Genomic DNA, 18,249 nt, shown 5'->3' on the forward strand with positions numbered 1-18,249 from the left:
CATGTGATGTGGTAAATAGAGCGCTGTAAAGTGATGTGTGCAGCAGCCTCGCATATAGCGATTGCAGTATAGCGTTGTAAGTTATTGTAGTGTAATATGGTGCAGTACAAGCTAATGTATTGGTTGATGCCTGTGGAAGTACACTGCAAACAACCTCATCATGTGGTGTAGTGTTCTGTGTTGAACCGCTGCATAGTGCTCAGTGTAGCCAAGAATATGACGTGATCTATAAAGTAAAGTGTCCACCGGTGCGGTGCCAAACCACTGGAGCCCAGCGATCGCAGGACTAGGTGGGGCAGACGCTACCGCCCGTGGAGTTGACATCGCAGTGGTAGAGCTCGCTGAACTCCTCCATGTTGTAGAGCGGCAGGAGGCACTTTTCGCGCGGGGTGAGAGGGTCGGCCGCTTGGCTGCCGCTGCACCAGAGCAGGCAGAAGCGGGCAAAGAACACGTGCATTGCTTCGGGCCAGTAGTCGTTGAACACCTTCAGCGTGCGGGACTGCGGGTAAGTGTAGAAGAAGCAGTTGGAGGTCACTGTAGAAGCGCAACGCGTTTTGTTGAACTGACAAGCATGATATGATATGAGCCTAGTCATCGGAATGGCGGGGTGACTTTGGCACCATAATTCGGGGAGAGAACTGAATGGTGAAAACAAAGCCGAACTTAAACAGGTTTTCATACAATAGACATATAGAAACGACACATATGCGATACATATGAAGAATGCCAACAGCCACTGCTACCAACGAAAGCAAAGGAATACCGTTTTATTCTCAATAAACTAGGTACTATCCTTCGGCACGGTGCTGACCCGCTAGTAGGCAGTTAGGTGCGGTTAGAGGCTGCAGTCTGTCTACTCAGCATGAGAGTGTGGACGTTGCACTCTGCCACCCCTGCAACGCTACGGACGATACTTGACCCAGATGGTACCTTGTAACGATATTCACTCTATAGATCGTTTTACCGAGAGCAAGCAGGAGAGGAGGAAAATACTTTCTAACCAGATTCCTTGCGTCGGCCCATTGTTGGCAGTACCGAGTGGGTTGTGAATTCGCACGCTTCATGCATAGCAGAGCGGCCTTGCACCTCGGTATATTGTCGTTTGAGAGACTTAAATACATTTATTAGCGCCCGTTTTAGTGGCAGTGTCATCGGGACAGCATTGCGTGATCGTGGACTGCACAAACAATCAAAGAAATTGCAAGATAACTGCAAAGTGCGTATGCGAGAAGCATGCATCTACAGTCCATGTTCGGCTGTGATATGTTTCTGCTTCACCGCTTTCTAGTCTATCCTGATTTATTTCGCCCATAAATGTTTTATGTAAGCCAGGTAGACTTAGTACCCATGACGGACTCACGAATATGATGCCCATTTCACTTCCTCTGCCGTAGTAACCACGCGCGCCGGGTAGGCCGTGCCTCCCGCAAGCCCTCCGCGCCAACGATATACGGTGGATTTCTTCCACCTACGCAAGAAGAGCGTGCTAAAATCTGTTCTTCACTTCAACAATAAGCCGAAGCAAAAAAAAGAAGAAAATCTATCTTGCGGATTTCTGACCCATGCCGTGGTATTGATAACTGCAATGCGAATGAGTTACGCAACACATTGCCGTATGGTGCGGCGCGCGGCACATCGTTTGCACGCTGGATCCGCTGATAATGCGTTACCGAAATTTGCATCTTTCTTTTACTGATACAATGGGATTGGCAGTTAGAGAGACCATTTACTCTAGCGCTGAGCAAATGGCGCCTTCGGATGTGCCTTCGATGCGAAACAATTTAGACTAGGGAGTAGCGCTCGACGAGAGTGCCGTCGTCCGCCGCGCCAGCGGGCGGCGCCGCTTTCGTAAGCGTTGCTGTATGTGCGCGAATTTGTTTCTAACTTTCTGCTGCCCCATTCTACTCTTTCCTTCCATTGAAAACCAAATTGTTCAACTAAGCGACCATCGATTGTCGTCGCAACGTACTACATATATGCGCTGACCGTGCCCATTTCTTATTCTTGATTTCCGCAAGAATGTCATTAACTCGAGTTATTTATCTGACCCACTATGCGCGCTTCCTAACTCTAACGTTGCACCTATCATTTTTCGTTCCATAGCCGTCTGCATTGTCCTCAACGTGAACAGAACCCTTTTCGTTAGCACCCACGTTTTACTCCCCATAGATGAGCACAGGTAAGTTGCAACTGTGGTATTACTTTCCTCTTGAGCGATACCGGTAAGCTGCTAGTGATAATATGCGAATACCGGGCAAATGCGCTTCATCGCAATCTTCATAACATAGTTATTTCCCTTTCATGGTCTAGATCAGCGGTTACTACCTGTCTCAAATAGACATATTCGCCTACCACTTTCAGTGCTTTGCTACCTATTGGGAACTGCTGTTCTTTCCCGAGGCTTTTGAACAATATCTCAGTCATCTTTTTTCAAGCCTACTTTTTTGCTATTCCTGTCTAAGTCATCAGTAATTATTTTCAGTTCATTTCCCGAGCTACTTAGCCAGACAATGTCATCAGCAAATCGCAGATTACTGAGGTATTCTTCAACAACCATTTTCCCTAACTGCCTCATTTGAAGTGTTTGAATACTTCCTCTAAGTCGTCTATAGTTAGCTGTAAACTAAGGAGTTACTCGTGTGTCCTAGCGGCTGAGTTACTAGAACTCGTTCGGCACTGCTGGGAAGAATGTGAGTTATTTCAGACAACACGCAGTGCAAATCGGTAGAAGAGGAGGATAACGATTCCAGGTGCACATGTTGCGTGCTGTGCGAACGCCTTGAAAGAATAGATGAGAAGAAAAGCCGCACTGGTTTCACGTTTGGTTGCTGTAAAAGACAACTGGAGCTGGAAAGAGCGGAAAATGATAGGCTGAGAAGGAGAGAAAAGTTATAGGCCGATATGGACAGAAAAATGGCGGACCTTTTTAGAGCGCAGCTCTTTGGCGTCCGTTCCTGGGTTTCGCGTCGGCGTCGGCGTCGTCGTCGGCCTCGTAACCAGCTCCGCCCCCATTTCATCCCCCCAGCGCTAGCAGCGACCGACTGATACCGCTGGATGCTGCTGACGCCGCTAGAGAGTCAAGATAACGTGACTGCATTGAACATCGTCGCCGCCATGCAGAAAAAGGAGGGTCCCCCCCCCCCCCCCTGTTCCTGTGTGGCGGATAGGGTGCTCTTCAGTTGCCGACGCGCCGGTTATTTCACGTATGCCCCGGCACGTCGAGGAATACGTGACCACCTTCCCACGGTTAGATCTGGTTCTTGGCGCTGCGGAAGCAAGGGTATCATATTGTTTGCGTCGGCATCGGGGGCGTTGTCCCTGAAACCAACTCCGCAGCTGGGGTTGACTCACTATCGGCGTCAGCAGCATCAGTCAGTCGCTGCTATCTCTTCCCTCCTCCTTTATCGCGTTGTCCGCTTGCTGCGCGCGCTTCTGCCCCCATCGTTTGCCGCTGGGTGTACACGCCGCCCCCCTCCCCCCTCTTCCTGCGAGTCTCCGGTTGTCAAAGCGCCGGCTCGAACTTAATTCCTTTCTTCGCTCCTCCTCCAATGCAACCCCTGTGCGGTGGCAATCAGAGAGCCAGATCGGTGGCGGCGGATCTGTATATGTGCACCGCCCCGAGAAGACCCTGCCGTTCGCGCCGCCGAAGCGGAGGCGCATCGCCGCCGTCGAGAGCAACCAGCAGTAAGCGAGGCTGAAGCAGAAGCTCATCGCCGCCGTCGAGAAGACCCTGCCGTTCGCACCGCCGAAGCGGAGGCTCATCGCCACCGTCGAGAGCAACCAGGTGTAAGCGATGCTGAAGCAGAAGCTCATCGCCGCCGCCGAGAAGACCCTGCCGTTCTATTTCTCCGACCACAAAGCTTCCTTCATGACAGTCAAGAACTGTTAGTAGAGTCTTTGTTAAATGAATACGTGTGAAAAATAAAAAAAAAATCTGTGATAGCGCATACATGTGTTGCTCGATTTCTTTGCCACAATCTATCGAAAAGGTGAAACAGCTTATTTGCTGCGCTCAATTTTCGCATTAGGAAGTAACGTAATCGTCGGTAATTTTTTCTTCGAAAACAAAAATCGCGCTCCACTTGGTGAGGAGCGCTTCGCGATGGTTGAGGTCCTAGGGAGGGAGCGGGATAAGGACACAGTGCACAAAGGCATAGAATAGGAGAATTTATCTGTGTGCGACATGCACAATACCAGGGCGCATCCCTGGAAATGTGTCTTGGGGGAGTTAGTGAGGGCCGTGTAAACAGCGCCAGAACGGGGTGCGAGAACAGGTTCTGGAAGAAGAGAGGAAGAGAAAACGTAGCCAGCTGGTCTTAATCGGCGGTGACTTGAACATGAAAAGATGCAGCCCAAATACCAGGGACGTGTGAAAGAAGGTAGCTGAATTGGGATCGTGGTGTTTCCTGGAAAGACGTTAAGCAATATGCTACAGAAAATGATAGACGAACTGTATGACAAATTTGCAAAGCATATATCATAGTAAGGGTAGCCGCATATAAATGATTTGAACACTGATGGGGCAAGAGTTGCAGAGAGGTTGGCACAGGGAGTGAAAGGTTTGTGGGCAGTATACTCCAAGGATGCAGATTTTAGTATTCACAGTTCCAGAGATTCTTGAAAGGAACCCAGAGATTCAAATGGAAGTTGCCCGGAGCAACCAGAAAATTAGAAAATTTAGCCGAGAAAAGCATTTCGAGGTAACATTGTTACGGCCCGCACTCACGGAGACGATGACGAAGTGCTGGGCTAGTGAATACCGACGACGCTGATGCTAAGCTCTGGTTATCCTGCGAGTGTGTCCTTGACGGCGAACTGTTGCGGCTACGATGGAGTGTGCCGCGTAATATCTTTGTGGAGGTGCAGGGTACGACACCAATACCACCATCTGGATCTCCGAAGTGGCCGCCAGCTTGGTGCTAGCACTCTGCAGTCTGACGCAGGCCATTAAAGCGGCACAACCAGCGCCCACTGTCGCCGTGTCGCAGCCTCATGATACGGGCACCTTTTGCGGCACTGATGACGTCGACATGAAGACTGGCTCACTATGTACGAGTGATGCACTAAGCACAACCGATGGGACGCAACACTAATGCTTGTGAACACCATTTTCAACCTGGCTGGTACGGCGCACGTCTGGTTTGAGACGCACGAAGATCTGACATCATAGAAAATATGCGAAGAAAACATCAGGATCTCTTTTGCAAGCCGATCGGGCGCAAGCTCGGCGCTAAAAAGGATCTAGCGTCGCGAGCACAATCGTCGGCCGAATCATATCTGTCGTACATACAAGACGTACTAGCTCTATGCTGCGAAGTGAACAGCGCCGTGCCCGAGTGTGAAACGGTGGACCACATCTTGAAGGGAATTGCTGACAACGCTTTTAACATTCTCTTTTGCAAGGACTGTACAACGGTCGACTCCGTCCTCGAGGTATGTCGGCGGTTTGAGCAAGCTAAACATCGTCGTATTGCTCCCCGCTTCGACCGCTTGCCAAACACAGTTGCTATGTCTTCGTGCCAGGGATTGCCAACAATGCAGCAGCCGTCCCATTAGCCAAGCTTGACCAGGATCGTTCGCAGACAGCTGGAGGCAATCGCCCCGTCGCATTGACACCTCAGCTGGCGAACTCTACTATAGCACTGATCCAAGCTATCGTTCGCCAAGAATTCGCGAATGTGGACCTTAATGCGAACGTAAGCCTCAGCTCAGTCCAGCCGTCCGCACAGCCATCTGTCCAGCCCACCGTACCGGAGATAGCTGCTGCGGCGCCGACGGCGCCCTTCCCGATGCGATACCGCTACCGCAACCCGGAAGAATGACGGACATTGGACACCCGACCCATCTGCCTCAACTGTCACGTTCCGGCCACATTTCTCGTCATTGCCGTAACCGTTGGGTTCCGCCACCACGCCGTCGCTACTATCATGATCGCAGCTCCGCCTACGGACCACACCCAAACTCTCTCCGTGATACGTCCTCTCGTACCTTTAACTCGCCATCCCCGAGCATGTCCAGTCGCTCGCCGTCTCCCCAGACCCGCCGTTCCCGCTCTCCCCAACTTCGCCGTTCATTGTCCCCTCACTTCTCTGGCCCTCTCCCGGAAAACTGATCAATGCAGCTCCCGGAGGTGAATCTGCATTGACAATCCGGAAAGAAAACCTTTTCCTGACCCTCGCTCATCGCCGCAATCTTCAAGATATCTGTGTAGATGGTGTCCCTGTTACCGCCCTCATTGAAACTGGTGCCCAAATTTCCGTCCTCAGGTCTTCGTTTCGCCGCCGGCTGAAATAATTATTTAAATTAAGTTCCCTACACTATGTAATACCAGTGATGTGCGAAGTTTTCAAGGCTCTGCTCCGAATTCCGTCGCTTCATTCAGAATTTTGCTAACCTAACACGTCCCCTTGCCTCCCTTCTGTAGAAAAACGTGAATTTCTCGTGGTGCCGTGAGCAAGCTCAGGGCTTCACAACGCTCATTTTCGCCCTCACCGCTCTTCCTGTCCTGGCGCACTCGACCCCTCTGCACCTTCAGAACTGCGCACCACCGCTAACGGGCATGGTTTTGGCGCGATCCTTGCCCAGTACCAGCACGGCCACTCTCGTATGACTGCCTATGCCAGCCATCCTATCTCAGTCCGAGCGCAATTATTCAATTACGAAGCGCGAATGCCTCAACTTGTTTGGGTGTTGACCAAATTCCGCCCTTATTTGTTTGGGCGATCCTTCAGCGTAGTGACGGACCATCATGCCTTATGTTGGCGGTCCTCACTTAAGGACACTACCAGCCGCTTAGGTCGCTGAGCCTTGCGATTAAGAAGAATACATCTTTACTGCTGTGTACAACTCAGGCCGCCTACATCAAGACTCCGACTGCTTGTCCCGCCACCCTGTTGGCCCTCCTGAACTTCCTGACAATACTGCTGACGACTGCGTTTTGTCCATCTCGGACTTTCTCCACACTGGCGTCGAATAGAGTCGTGACCCTTCCCTACGCTCCATTATTTATCACCTGCGCAACGACAGCTCCGATTCGTCCATCACTATGTTTGTGCTGCTTAATGACACATTATAACGACGCAATGTGCTCCAGATGGTGTAGACCTTTTGCTTGATGTCCCTACTTTTCTACGCTCTGCTGTTCTTGCGCACCTTCACGATGCTCCTACAGCAAGACACCTGAGATTGTCGCGCACATACAACCATGTTCACGGCGATCCTACTGGCCTGGCTTTTGCCGCTCTGTTCGGCGCTACGTCGCCACCTGTGAGCTGTTTTAGCTCAGGAAGACACCGTCCCTTCACCCTAGTGGGCCCCTGCAATCACTCGCAGTTAGGATTGAGCCCTTTTCTCGAGTTTGTCTCGACCTCCTTGGGCCATTTCCCACATCGACTTCATGGAACAAATCGATTGCCATAGCAACCGATTACGCCACCCGGTATGCCATCACCAGAGCTATCCCCACCTGCTGTACGTCCGAAATTGCAGACTGACTTTCTTTTGCATGACGTCATCTTACTTCATGGCGCTCCTCGTCAACTGCTCACCGATCGCAGTCGCTGCTTCCTTTCTAAAGTTGTTCGCGACCTTCTCCAGTCATGCGCTACCCGCCACAACTCACAACGGCCTACCTTCCACAAACGAGCGGTCTTACTGAGCGCCTTAATCGTACACTGACCGACATGATGTCAATGTATATTTCTGACCATCACCGTGACTGGGACGTCTCTTTACCGTTAATAAAATTCGCCTATAACTCCTCACGGCGTGATACCGCCGGACACTCTTCCATTTATCCACTCTTCGGCCGCGGCCCTCTACTTCCTTCGACACCTTACTTCCTCTTGACGATTCATCCTGCAGTTACGCTTCTGATGCCATCTCCCGCGCTGATGCCGCCCGTCATATTGCTCGAGACCGGCTTCGTGCGTCTCAGCGTTCTCAAAAGCAATGTTACGATCTCCAGCACCGTGGCTCCTACTACCCTTCTGGCTCCTTGTACTCCTTTGGCTGCCAGCCCAACGTGTAGGCATGTGCGAGAAACTTCTGCTATGCTACGTGGGCCCTTACCGCGTGTTGCGGCAACTTACCGATGTTACGTACGAGATTGTGCCTGTAAACCGTAAGTCTCCTACAAAACCGTCATCCAGAAGTCGTGCATGTCGCCCGTCTCAAAGCTTATATTTCGCGCTCACCTATGTAGTCTACGCACAGGGGCTGTACTTCTTCCGCGAGGGGGTATTGTTACGGTACGCAGTCGCGGAGATGATGACGAAGTGCTGATCTAGTGAACAATGACGACGCTGAAGCTACATAGGCTCTGGTTGTACTGCGAGTGTGTCCCTGATGGCTGTGAAGAACATATGATAATTTGAGAAAAGACGAAGAAAGAAAATCACGTTTGGAGAAAGAAGAAGAGAAAAACGTGGAGGTTGGCTCGAGGAGCGCGAGGCACGAGCACGAGAGAACAGGCGAGCAACGGAGCAGAACGGCTGTCCAAGGAGCTCGAAACGGTGGTCGGGCCCGGGAGTGCCACAGCGCCAGCTCTTCACTGGCACGAGCGTTCGGCGCCGTGCTGAGCCCAGGCACGTCGGGGAGGCCTGACGCATCGGCCGTGGAAAGGCAACTCGAGGCCTCTTGCCTCTACTGGGCGCCGTTCGGTGGGCTAGCCTTCTGCTGGGCTTACCGAGACCCTACTGCACCGACCCTGCAAAACTCTGACTACCCGGAGCGTCTGCACCGGCTTCTCCATCCAACAACTTGGTGACGTTTTGACAATTTGTGTTTTGTCATCGTCCCACTGGCTCGTCCTACTCTCGTCCCGTCCATATGTGTACATAAATTACTCGTTGCTGACTTGGTCAGTCTGGTCGACTATTTAGATTGCTGTCTCTGAATAAGCCACAGAATAAGGTGGCCAGAAGACTTAAAGAAAAGAACCTCACAATGGCCAACTGTTGCGGCTACGACGGAGAGTGCCTCGTAACAATATATCAAAATGGAAGTACATAGAGCAGGTTCGGGTAAGGGATTTCAGCGAGACGAAATCTATTTCAGGGAAAAAGTGGGCGCTAAGTTCGGCTGGCGCCTTGTAGGTCGCGCGGTAGCTTTTTAAGGGGTCCGCGAGAGTTCAGAGCAGGGTTTCGCAGTGAAGCAGAAAATGTCATGCTGGAGAACAACTCGAACGAACCGACGAGAAGACGTCGGAAGTTACTCCACTATCCATTACATAAACTTGAAAAGCGGCAGTTGAGGAACAAAGCGGTTAGAAATAGAACAGCTGTTAAGAAAGCATGAAGTCGTGCATGGTATGTGAGAGACACACATCAAGAACCTGAAAGAAACACAGGTTATCGAAGGCTATGTTTGGGAAGGGTGCAACCGAACAACAACGAAGAACAATGGTGGTGGCGTTGGAACGATGATACACCAAAGGACGAATCAGAAAAGGGTGAAACCAGCTTGCAAAAAAACATGTTTTGGCTTCAGGAAACAGGCTTTGGAACAAAATACCACAAAAAAACAAGTGCATATGATTTAAGAAAAAACTTCATAGTAAAGCCCCGAGCCCGGACCAACTACGGATATCAAAGATTGAGCTACCAAATACCGGATTTATTGAACTGCTATCCAATCATTCTGATCTATTGACAGACTCCCGTTCATTAAAAAATTTTAAGAAAAAGGTGAAATCATTATTTTTAAAGGAATAATACCGTTTTATAAGTGACAAATCTGCTCTCAATGTGACGTAATTTTTTTTCCTACTTTATATAATGTATGTTTTTTCTTTAGTGTGTTTTCATATGCATGTAGGTTGGCTGTAAACTTGTTTACTCAACATTTTTTGTATGTAGAAACTTCTGTCCTGTAAAAGAACAAATTTTATCTGTCTTTGACCTGTGCTTGAGTGTCGACCGCTGCTTGCCTCAGGGTGGCGTGACCTTGTCAGGCAGTTTTTTCCCTGCCTTTAGTCACGTCCCCCTAAGACAATAGTTCTGCATTATTGTCTTGAATAAAAAATAAAAAAGCAGGTAAAAAGGTATGGCTAGGGGTAGCCTATTTATTTTTCTACTGGGGAGAAATGCAAACAGGAAATGCTCGGAGTAGCCTATTTATGTACAGGGGACAAATGCAAGCAGGAAAACGAGGATCTAGTAAATGTCTCGGTGGATATATCACACAGTTAGAGGCGGGGCCGAGAAAATGTTATTGCCTGATATGAATGGACATATTGCGGATCTGGATGGAATCACTGACGGCAACTGTAATTTAATTAATGCTGGAAATATGTAAGCAGTTGTGAATAGACGAAGGAAATGTGAAGGCTAGATTACGTGAGAATTCCAGAATAGGCAAACGACCATTGGTTACTGCTTGATGTCTCCAGAAATCTGCAATAAGCTCTCGAGGATGGAAATAGATGAGGAAGGCGAGTACAGCCTGGGGAGTGACCATAAACGTTTTAGCGTACAGATGGGACATCTGGTCAAAAGGAAAATTGAGGAAGCACCAAGAACAGACGCATATTTAACCGACAAACTAAACGTAATAGCATCGGGCACTGAGGAAACGATAGAAGAGCCCCGCCCCCCTCCACCCTGAAGGAGTGGAATTATAAGTTAGCACAAATTACGCGTACGGTTATTCGGCGAGTAAAAAGAGTCAAATTGGTGGAAAGATAGGAGGACTCTTCGAGGCTGATGGAATAGCGAAATTAAACAGGAAATCGAACAAAAACGGATGGCTTCCAAACCACATAGAGAAGCTAAGAAACACCGCTATCTCAAGAGGAAATAGATAGAAAATGGGACTCCTATCGACAAATAAAAAGTGGAAGTGCAGATAATGGTGCGCAGGAAAAATAAAACAGTTCAAAAATGGCTGACTGACCGAAGTGCGTGACTGAACTTAAGAACGGCAAAGAAATTACGGAGCCATATGCTTGGGTAAGAGAAATCGTAGGGAGCAAGAACATATTCAGGACGCCGAGGGAAAATATCCAGAGGGGTATGACGCCATGGGATATAATACACTAGTTATTGCGTAAGTTGCGATGACGGGGTAATCTTATCGAATGAAGAAACAGTATTACACAGCATGAAGGAAAGGAGCTTACAATTAGGAAATCGCAACAGGAGGAAGATGTAAAGAAATATTCCTGTTTGCAAAGCCAAAGGGATGGACGACATTCCAATCAAGCTGATTAATATCCTTAGTCCAAGAAGCAAGGACACGTCGTTAAAGGCATTGAAAATAGTCATAACAAGAAAAAAGACATTCCTGACAGCTGGCTACTAGGAGGAAGGATTTAACCTATAAAGGAAGAGGGGACAGGAAGAACATTAAACACATTTAGACCGATAGCGATAACCTTACGTACAGGCGGGCAATGGAAGCAGTGAAACTAAAATGCCGGCATTGAGTGAAAGTAATAATGTACTGGGCGAACTGCAGGGCAGGTTCAGAAGTGGTAAGTGCCTAGATGTTAGCCTTTTCGTAATAACCAAATGCACAGAAACAGCCAGGGCAGAAAACAAGCTGCTGTTAGCATTTCTGGACTCAAGCCATGCATACGTCAGTGTAAACAGGGAACTTCGGTGGAATATACTCGAATCTGAAGGCATCGGTAAAGAAGTAATTGAATTTTTAAAGCAAATATACAGAGATAACAAAGTTGAGACGGCATGGTAGGGGTTAAGAATACGTCCACTGTCGAGGTATGCAAATGCTTAAGGCAAGGATGTCCGCTATCGCCGCTGACGTTCGTGATTTACATGAAGAATATGGAAAAGAGTCTGCTAGAAAGCAACCTTGGTTTTGATCTTTCGTATAAGCTAGATGGAATGGACGTACAACAAAAGCTTCCGGGACTAATGTACGCGGAGTACATTGTTCTATTGGCCAATAGCGAGGAAGATTTACAAAACGTGAATGCGACGTAGCCGCTTTTACATTCAACGCAATTAAGCCGGGTCTGATGGGATTAAAACATTTCAGTGATAAAAATCTTATAATACACGAGAGTGAGATACGAAGACCGGCAGATATAAGTACCTCGGGGTATCGATAAGCGAAGGTCCGGTATACATGAAAAAACTGGCCTCCAGGGCCAAGGGACGAAGAGATGCCGCGATATTGATAGCACGGGGCATTGGGGGGTACAACAGATATGAAGGCCTTAGGTGTAATTGAAAAGGAATAATGGTACCATGTACGCGGTTTCGTACTTAAAGACTGAAGTACAGTCAAGGTTAGAAATAAATCAGAAATCCGAGGGAAGGTTAGAACTTAGAGCCCAGGGCAAAACTACCAACGAAGCAGTAGAGGGAGACACGAGCTGAGGGTCTTTCGATGCATGAGAGGCTCCGAGCAAAATAATGTACGAAGAACGCCTTACGAAAATGGACGAAAATAGGTGGGTAGCTAAAGTATTCAAATACCTATACTGGAAGGCATTGACTGGCTGTGGCTAAAGAGGAGCAGAAAACTATCCAGTAAGTATCTTGGAAGGTAGGACAGAGAAATAACGAACATTAAACGACAGGTAAAGAACACAAAGGCTAAAAACCGGAATTCTTCAATGTAAAAGAAGCTGACCCTAGACAAATGTAAAATATGGAAAACTCGGATTAAGAAGGAAACCTTCTATGGCAACTCAAGGGGCAGCGACCTTCTATTTGAAGTGAGATCAAGATGTCTTAGAAACCCAAGCTACACAAGGAAGTTCTATCTGCAGTAAAGTGCCATAAACAATGGAAGATATCTGCAGTAAAGCGCCAAAAACAATGGAACATAATATACTGGAGTGTGGCGGTATCCATCCAGTTGCAGATGCAGACATAGTCACTCTAGCTGAGGACCTGGGGTTTAAAAGTAACAAAGTAAGCGTGAATGAATCAGCGGTAGAGGTTAGCAAGAGAAGTTAGGAAGATTGTGGGATAAAAGGTAGGGAGGGGGAGCATGGAAGTAAAATCGAAATGAAACAAGGATATTTAAAGATAACACGTATCCAATAGTAAAGTCGTTAATGTTGAAGAGCTATTCCTATAAAAAGAATAAAATGAAAGGTTGAGCATGGTGGTGAGTGACCACGCGATTTCAAAGGGGACGCTCTTGACATCTATTCACTACCCACCCACACACTTATTCTTCTGTCCGTCCGTCCGCCCATCCGTCTATCGATATATCCATCAATGTGCGGCTGATCGAACAGCTGGCTGACCCCGCTAGTAGAGCAGATGCACTTCCCCAGTCAACTGCTCCACTAGCTGATTCCCAAAGAGACGCGACTTGATTTACAGCGGATGTCTTGTCTGTCTGTCGCACCGCACCAAGATAAGCACGCAAAGAAACCTAGCCTTTGTAGCACAGTTATTCTCTCCCCCTTCCGCCGAGACGTGCGTTGTCATTGATCAGGTGCGGCGGAAACTTCAGGAGGGTTCCAGGGGCGTCTCTGCAGGGCGGTCGCCGCCACTGATGAGGGAAGTTGATAGAGTGAGGCAGAGCACGTGCAAAGCCAGGCGCTCTTCACGCGTGAATTGTAGAGCCATTTACAAGCTGCTCGAAACGCCTACGCGACGTCGAGTGCGAGCTACCCTCACTCCCCATCGGCTCAACAAATGCGCGTGCCAATAATAGATACGCAGCTCAACGCATTTAATAGGTGCTCTTCTAACATGTCTGGTACCAACGACCATTCGGAGCCTTGTATACGTAAGTTGGCCGTGTGGCATGCAGGCGACTTGGGTTCAAGCGACCGAAGCAGCAAAATGATTGTATTGAAACACTTCTATTATCTGGAATACTCCCATTGAAGAAACGACCACGCCAATTTAAGCTTCATTTGAACCGTGCCAAAATTATTTAGCTTTATAAAAACGTTGGGCTTCGTGGGCTCATTTCTTTGTGACATCATAGCTCTTTAAACCAATTAGAAATGTTTTTCGCACGTCTGGCGGCTGCTTGTCAGGTAAAAATATCACATTCATAGAGAGAAATACGAACCCTACAAGCATGTACCAGCACAGCAAATAACACGTGCAGGTAAAGTTTAAATAAGTTTTCTGTTTGTTCGCAAAATTAATTCACCTAATAGAATCAATGCGCACTGTGACACTTTCTCAGAAAAATGTTAAAACAGATTTAAGCTGTCTTCTATTTGCAACGGCATATTTATGGCTCACTACAGCAAATCGCGTGCTGAATCAGTCAATAAACAATCAATCAATCCGCGTACCAGTCATATGATAAAAAACAGAATCAAAACAATTGATGAATGTTTTCAATACAAAGTTTAAAGATTACGATATGAAAGACCCTCCTAGCTAAACAGGCAGTAAACTCGGGAGCTATGCCGACAAGGATACATCTGCGCCATACAACCCTGGACAACTATTCGCGGCTTCAAAACCAGCACGAAGGTACACCCAAGGTCAAGCAAAGCACTGACCTTCTTGCGGAAGACCTTTCTCAGGCCAGAGTAGGCGATCCGGGCGCCGATTGAGAGGGTCATCATCTGTGTCTGCTGCTTATCTGCTGTGCTGGGATCGAAATCGGGGAATCCCAGGTGCCTGCGCCGTTCCGTGAGGCAGCGGAGGAGCTCATTGTGCTTGCTGGCCGTTGAAGGATCCCACGCAGTCTGACGCTCGTCCCTGACGCTGACGCCCACGGCCTCGACCAGCTGCATTCCGAGCAAGCCTCCAATGGTGCCGTAGTTGAAGTAGTCAGGCACTCGGTAGTTATAGAGGTACGGCTCGTGCTGGGCAGAAGAATGCCACTTCATGTATGGTTCATAGTGGCATTCTTATAAATGTCCTGGACACTACCTGGTATTTCCGGCAATGCCCTCGCGTGGTTCGTGAGCTTACATTTTAAGGTTTAACTTCGCAGAAATGTATGAATGGGGTTAGAAGTGAAAACATACCACGAATGCTCGTGTTTATTTAAGTCGTGAAATGACAAAACGAAAATTACTTATTCTAATTTCTTACGTTAATTTCTAAACGAGTTGCTCCTCCGTCATGCGCTATTCACGAATAAAGACGGCGGGTGCAAGCAGTGGCGAAACTCTTCTACGCTTCGATTACAGTCACAGAGGCTCCCAGGTAGATATATGACAGTTTGTGTAACACAGTGTGGGGCTGGCAATTTTCATTACAAAACGAGACCGCCTCAGTGGCTCAGAGGTTAGGGCATTTGATAGATATACGCAACGCCGTAAGTTCGATCCCGGTCGCGGCTGCCGCTTTTCAGTGGAGCCGAAAAGCAATGGATCTGTGTATAAAGTACCATATCAGTGCCGCTGAACGAACCTCAAGTGGTCAAAATTTCCGTAGCCCTGTGCTACGGCTTCGCCCCCCGCCTGATTTGCTTTGGACTGTTGAAGGAAACCTCTGGCGCTTTTCCCTTTCCTCAGGTATTACTGATATTCTCGTGATACTTTCCTCTCAGTTGGCTTGTCTTATGTGAAAGATATTGTAGTGGGGTAGTGTTTTGTTTGAGCTGAAATTACGTTTAAAGACTTCACATATTGTGGCCTCTGTCGAAAATATTTCTAAAGGAAATCATGCGTGGGTAACGTAATTGGACGCACCTCAATCGATACTTGTTCTGCTTTTGAAGAAGGGCAAAATTTACAGCTTCATATGATCATGTAATGCAAATAAATAATCAAACAAGCTGTAGCTGTCGCTAACAGTGGCATGTTTTGCTCAACTGGGCGCGGACAGTTCGTTTTCGGACAGTAGCGCTGACGTTATTCGACGGTCAGTCTAGACCCATTGCTTTGTGGAAATTCATTTTCGGTTTCAGGCCCATGGTCCTACTCTCTTAGAACACTTTTGTACGCATTTTCTAGAGACTTCGCGTTAACCTGACAGAGAGGAGCCTAAATAAAGGGATTTGATCATCAACTAAAAAGGAACAACTTTCCTTACTTCGAACCACTATAAACTAAGTTAAATCATTCGCAACGAGGTTACAAAGCATTGAAAAACCCTCTTGCTGCAGCTTTGCCCGCATAGACTGACCAAGGGCTTTTCAAGCCCAGGAAATTAGGACAATATCTAGAAATGAACTTTGCTCACATAGTAATCAACACCATGATATCATCAATATATGTTCAGATCTTCCTGCTGCAGCATTTTGAATCTTTTGTTATCAATTTTAAAACACGCTTCAGTGATTTTCTGTGGCAGTCTATATATATCTTGTTAGCGCAAGGAAAAATTCACGAAGGAACGTTTTGTATGCACCAGAAATTTAGACCCCTTAAATCATTAATTTATTTAACTATATGTTACCCTTTTCTGCAGTTGTGTCAATATTATCTTCAAAGCAGTAGGCTATTCCAAAACCCTAGCACTGGCTAGCTGCAGGAATGAGCATTAAAAGTAAATTTTCTCGACGCATCGGAATCTAAGCTCAGTGCCATAAACATGTGCATAAGAGCATTAAAGCGATAGCGCGTTAAAGTTTCCGTTACCCAGAAGATCCGGCGTCTGCGTTGAGAGCGAGAAATCACGGCCATGGTACTTGCACGAAATAAACATAGCGCGAAGAAACAGGACACAGGAAAAAGACACATACAAGACAGCACTGGCGCCGTCTTGTATGTGTCTTCTTCCTGTGTCCTATTTCTTCGCGCTGTGTTTATTTCGTGATAGTTATGAACCAACTAGCCCAGACCAAAATCCTAATGATACTTGCAGGTGGCTGCTGGCAGCTGAAATTACCGAGCACTGAATCTTCGGTTGTTTGTGCGACTTATCGAGATCGCATATGATGTTAGGAAGTTGGGCGGAGCTGCCAACTCCGGTTGCTCACTTTTGAATTGTGAAGGTGGAGTAAGGAACTAATCGGCTACTGTATTATTTATACGTGCTCTCTGAGTTCGTGGTGATAGTCCAGTCTGCGTCGGTAGCCATAGTAGCCTTCTAAAGCCGTCAGTGCGCAGAAATGGAATGACACATTCAGAAGAATGCTTCTGCTGGCACCACTCTTTATGAGTAAACAATGTAAAATGGCTCTCGTTCTTTTTGAAGGTTGGTTGGTTGGTTGGTTTGTGGGGTTTAACGTCCCAAAGCAACTCAGGCTATGAGAGACGCCGTAGTGGAGGACTCCGGAAATTTCGACCATCTGGGGTTCTTTAACGTGCACTGACATCGCACAGCACACGGACGTCTTACTTTTCGCCTCCACCGAAAAGCTGCTACCGAGGCCAGGATTCGATCACGCGTTCTTGGGAACAGTAGTCGAGCGTCGTAACCACTGCGCCACCCCGGCGGGTTCTTTTTGAAGGGCTTGCAATAAATTTCTTTTGCATTTAATCTCTCACCAAGGGAAGATCTCGCTTTAAAACATAATTGTTGTGGCATTATAGAATATCAGGCGCTAATTGTTTCTCCTTGATATAATAATGATTTTGACTAGGCAGTCGAGCGCAAATACCAGTACCGTTCCCTTTACGAAACTAATAGTTCGGAAAAGTAGTTTTTGTCCAGGAAAAACTTACTCTCAAGAAAATAAGGTTTTGGCAATTCAGTATCCTAGCTCTGAAGAGTTCATCATCATTCATTATCAACCTGACTATATCCACTGCAGGGCGAAGGCCTCTCCCATAATTCTCCAATTAACGCGGTCCTGTTCTAGCTGCATCCATGTGACCCCTGCAAGCTTCTTAACGTCCTCCGCCCACCCGACTTTCTGCCGCCTTCCGCTATGCTTTTCTTGTCTTTGCATACAATTTGTCACTCTTTCCAACTATCGGTTATCCTATCTTCGCACCACATGCCGCACCCATGCGCACATTTCTCCTTCTTGACTTCCGCTAGAATGTTATTAACTCGAGTTGTTTCTCCTTTGATTAAGAATGCTTCTGCAAAGCACTTACTCTCGAAAAGACTGCCCTCCCAGACTGTTGCACCACAACGCACCTGGTAGATCGTGGGCACCACAATGAAGCCCAAACTAGGGACGAGTGCGATCATGCCTCTGAACTCAAGCTCCGAGATGCGCATCTCAACGCGCGTGGGTGGTGTGACAGCCAAGACGCTGTGGTGGAGCTTAAGCGCCGCCAACAGCACCTTCAGGAACCTGTCTCCCTCGTCCAGGATAATGTCCGGCTTGTTGTAGTCGACGTTGCTCGTGTTAAATGCCCTGCCCGCGATGACATGGAGAGACAGCTTCGACAGCGCTTGCACCATGCTGTTCCTATCGGACTCCTGCACACGAAACATAGTTCCCTTT

At 47.8% G+C, this 18,249-nt stretch overlaps 1 protein-coding gene across 1 annotated transcript in view; it reads right to left on the minus strand.

Annotated features, from left to right (window-relative positions):
• Positions 1 to 286: 286 nt before the first annotated feature.
• Positions 287 to 18,249, minus strand: part of LOC146194023 (neprilysin-1-like) — a 77,378-nt gene continuing 59,415 nt past the window's right edge. The window contains exons 9-11 of the mRNA XM_084600674.1: positions 17,937 to 18,224; positions 14,453 to 14,761; positions 287 to 499 (exon numbers count right to left, since the gene is read on the minus strand). Of these exons, the coding sequence (XP_084456800.1) occupies positions 287 to 499; positions 14,453 to 14,761; positions 17,937 to 18,224 (810 nt within the window). The remainder of the gene's footprint in view (positions 500 to 14,452; positions 14,762 to 17,936; positions 18,225 to 18,249) is intronic.

The sequence above is a fragment of the Amblyomma maculatum genome, chromosome 4 (assembly GCF_055883805.1).
Source record: "Amblyomma maculatum isolate TAMU_Amacu chromosome 4, ASM5588380v1, whole genome shotgun sequence".
In the NCBI taxonomy this organism is placed as follows: domain Eukaryota; kingdom Metazoa; phylum Arthropoda; class Arachnida; order Ixodida; family Ixodidae; genus Amblyomma; species Amblyomma maculatum.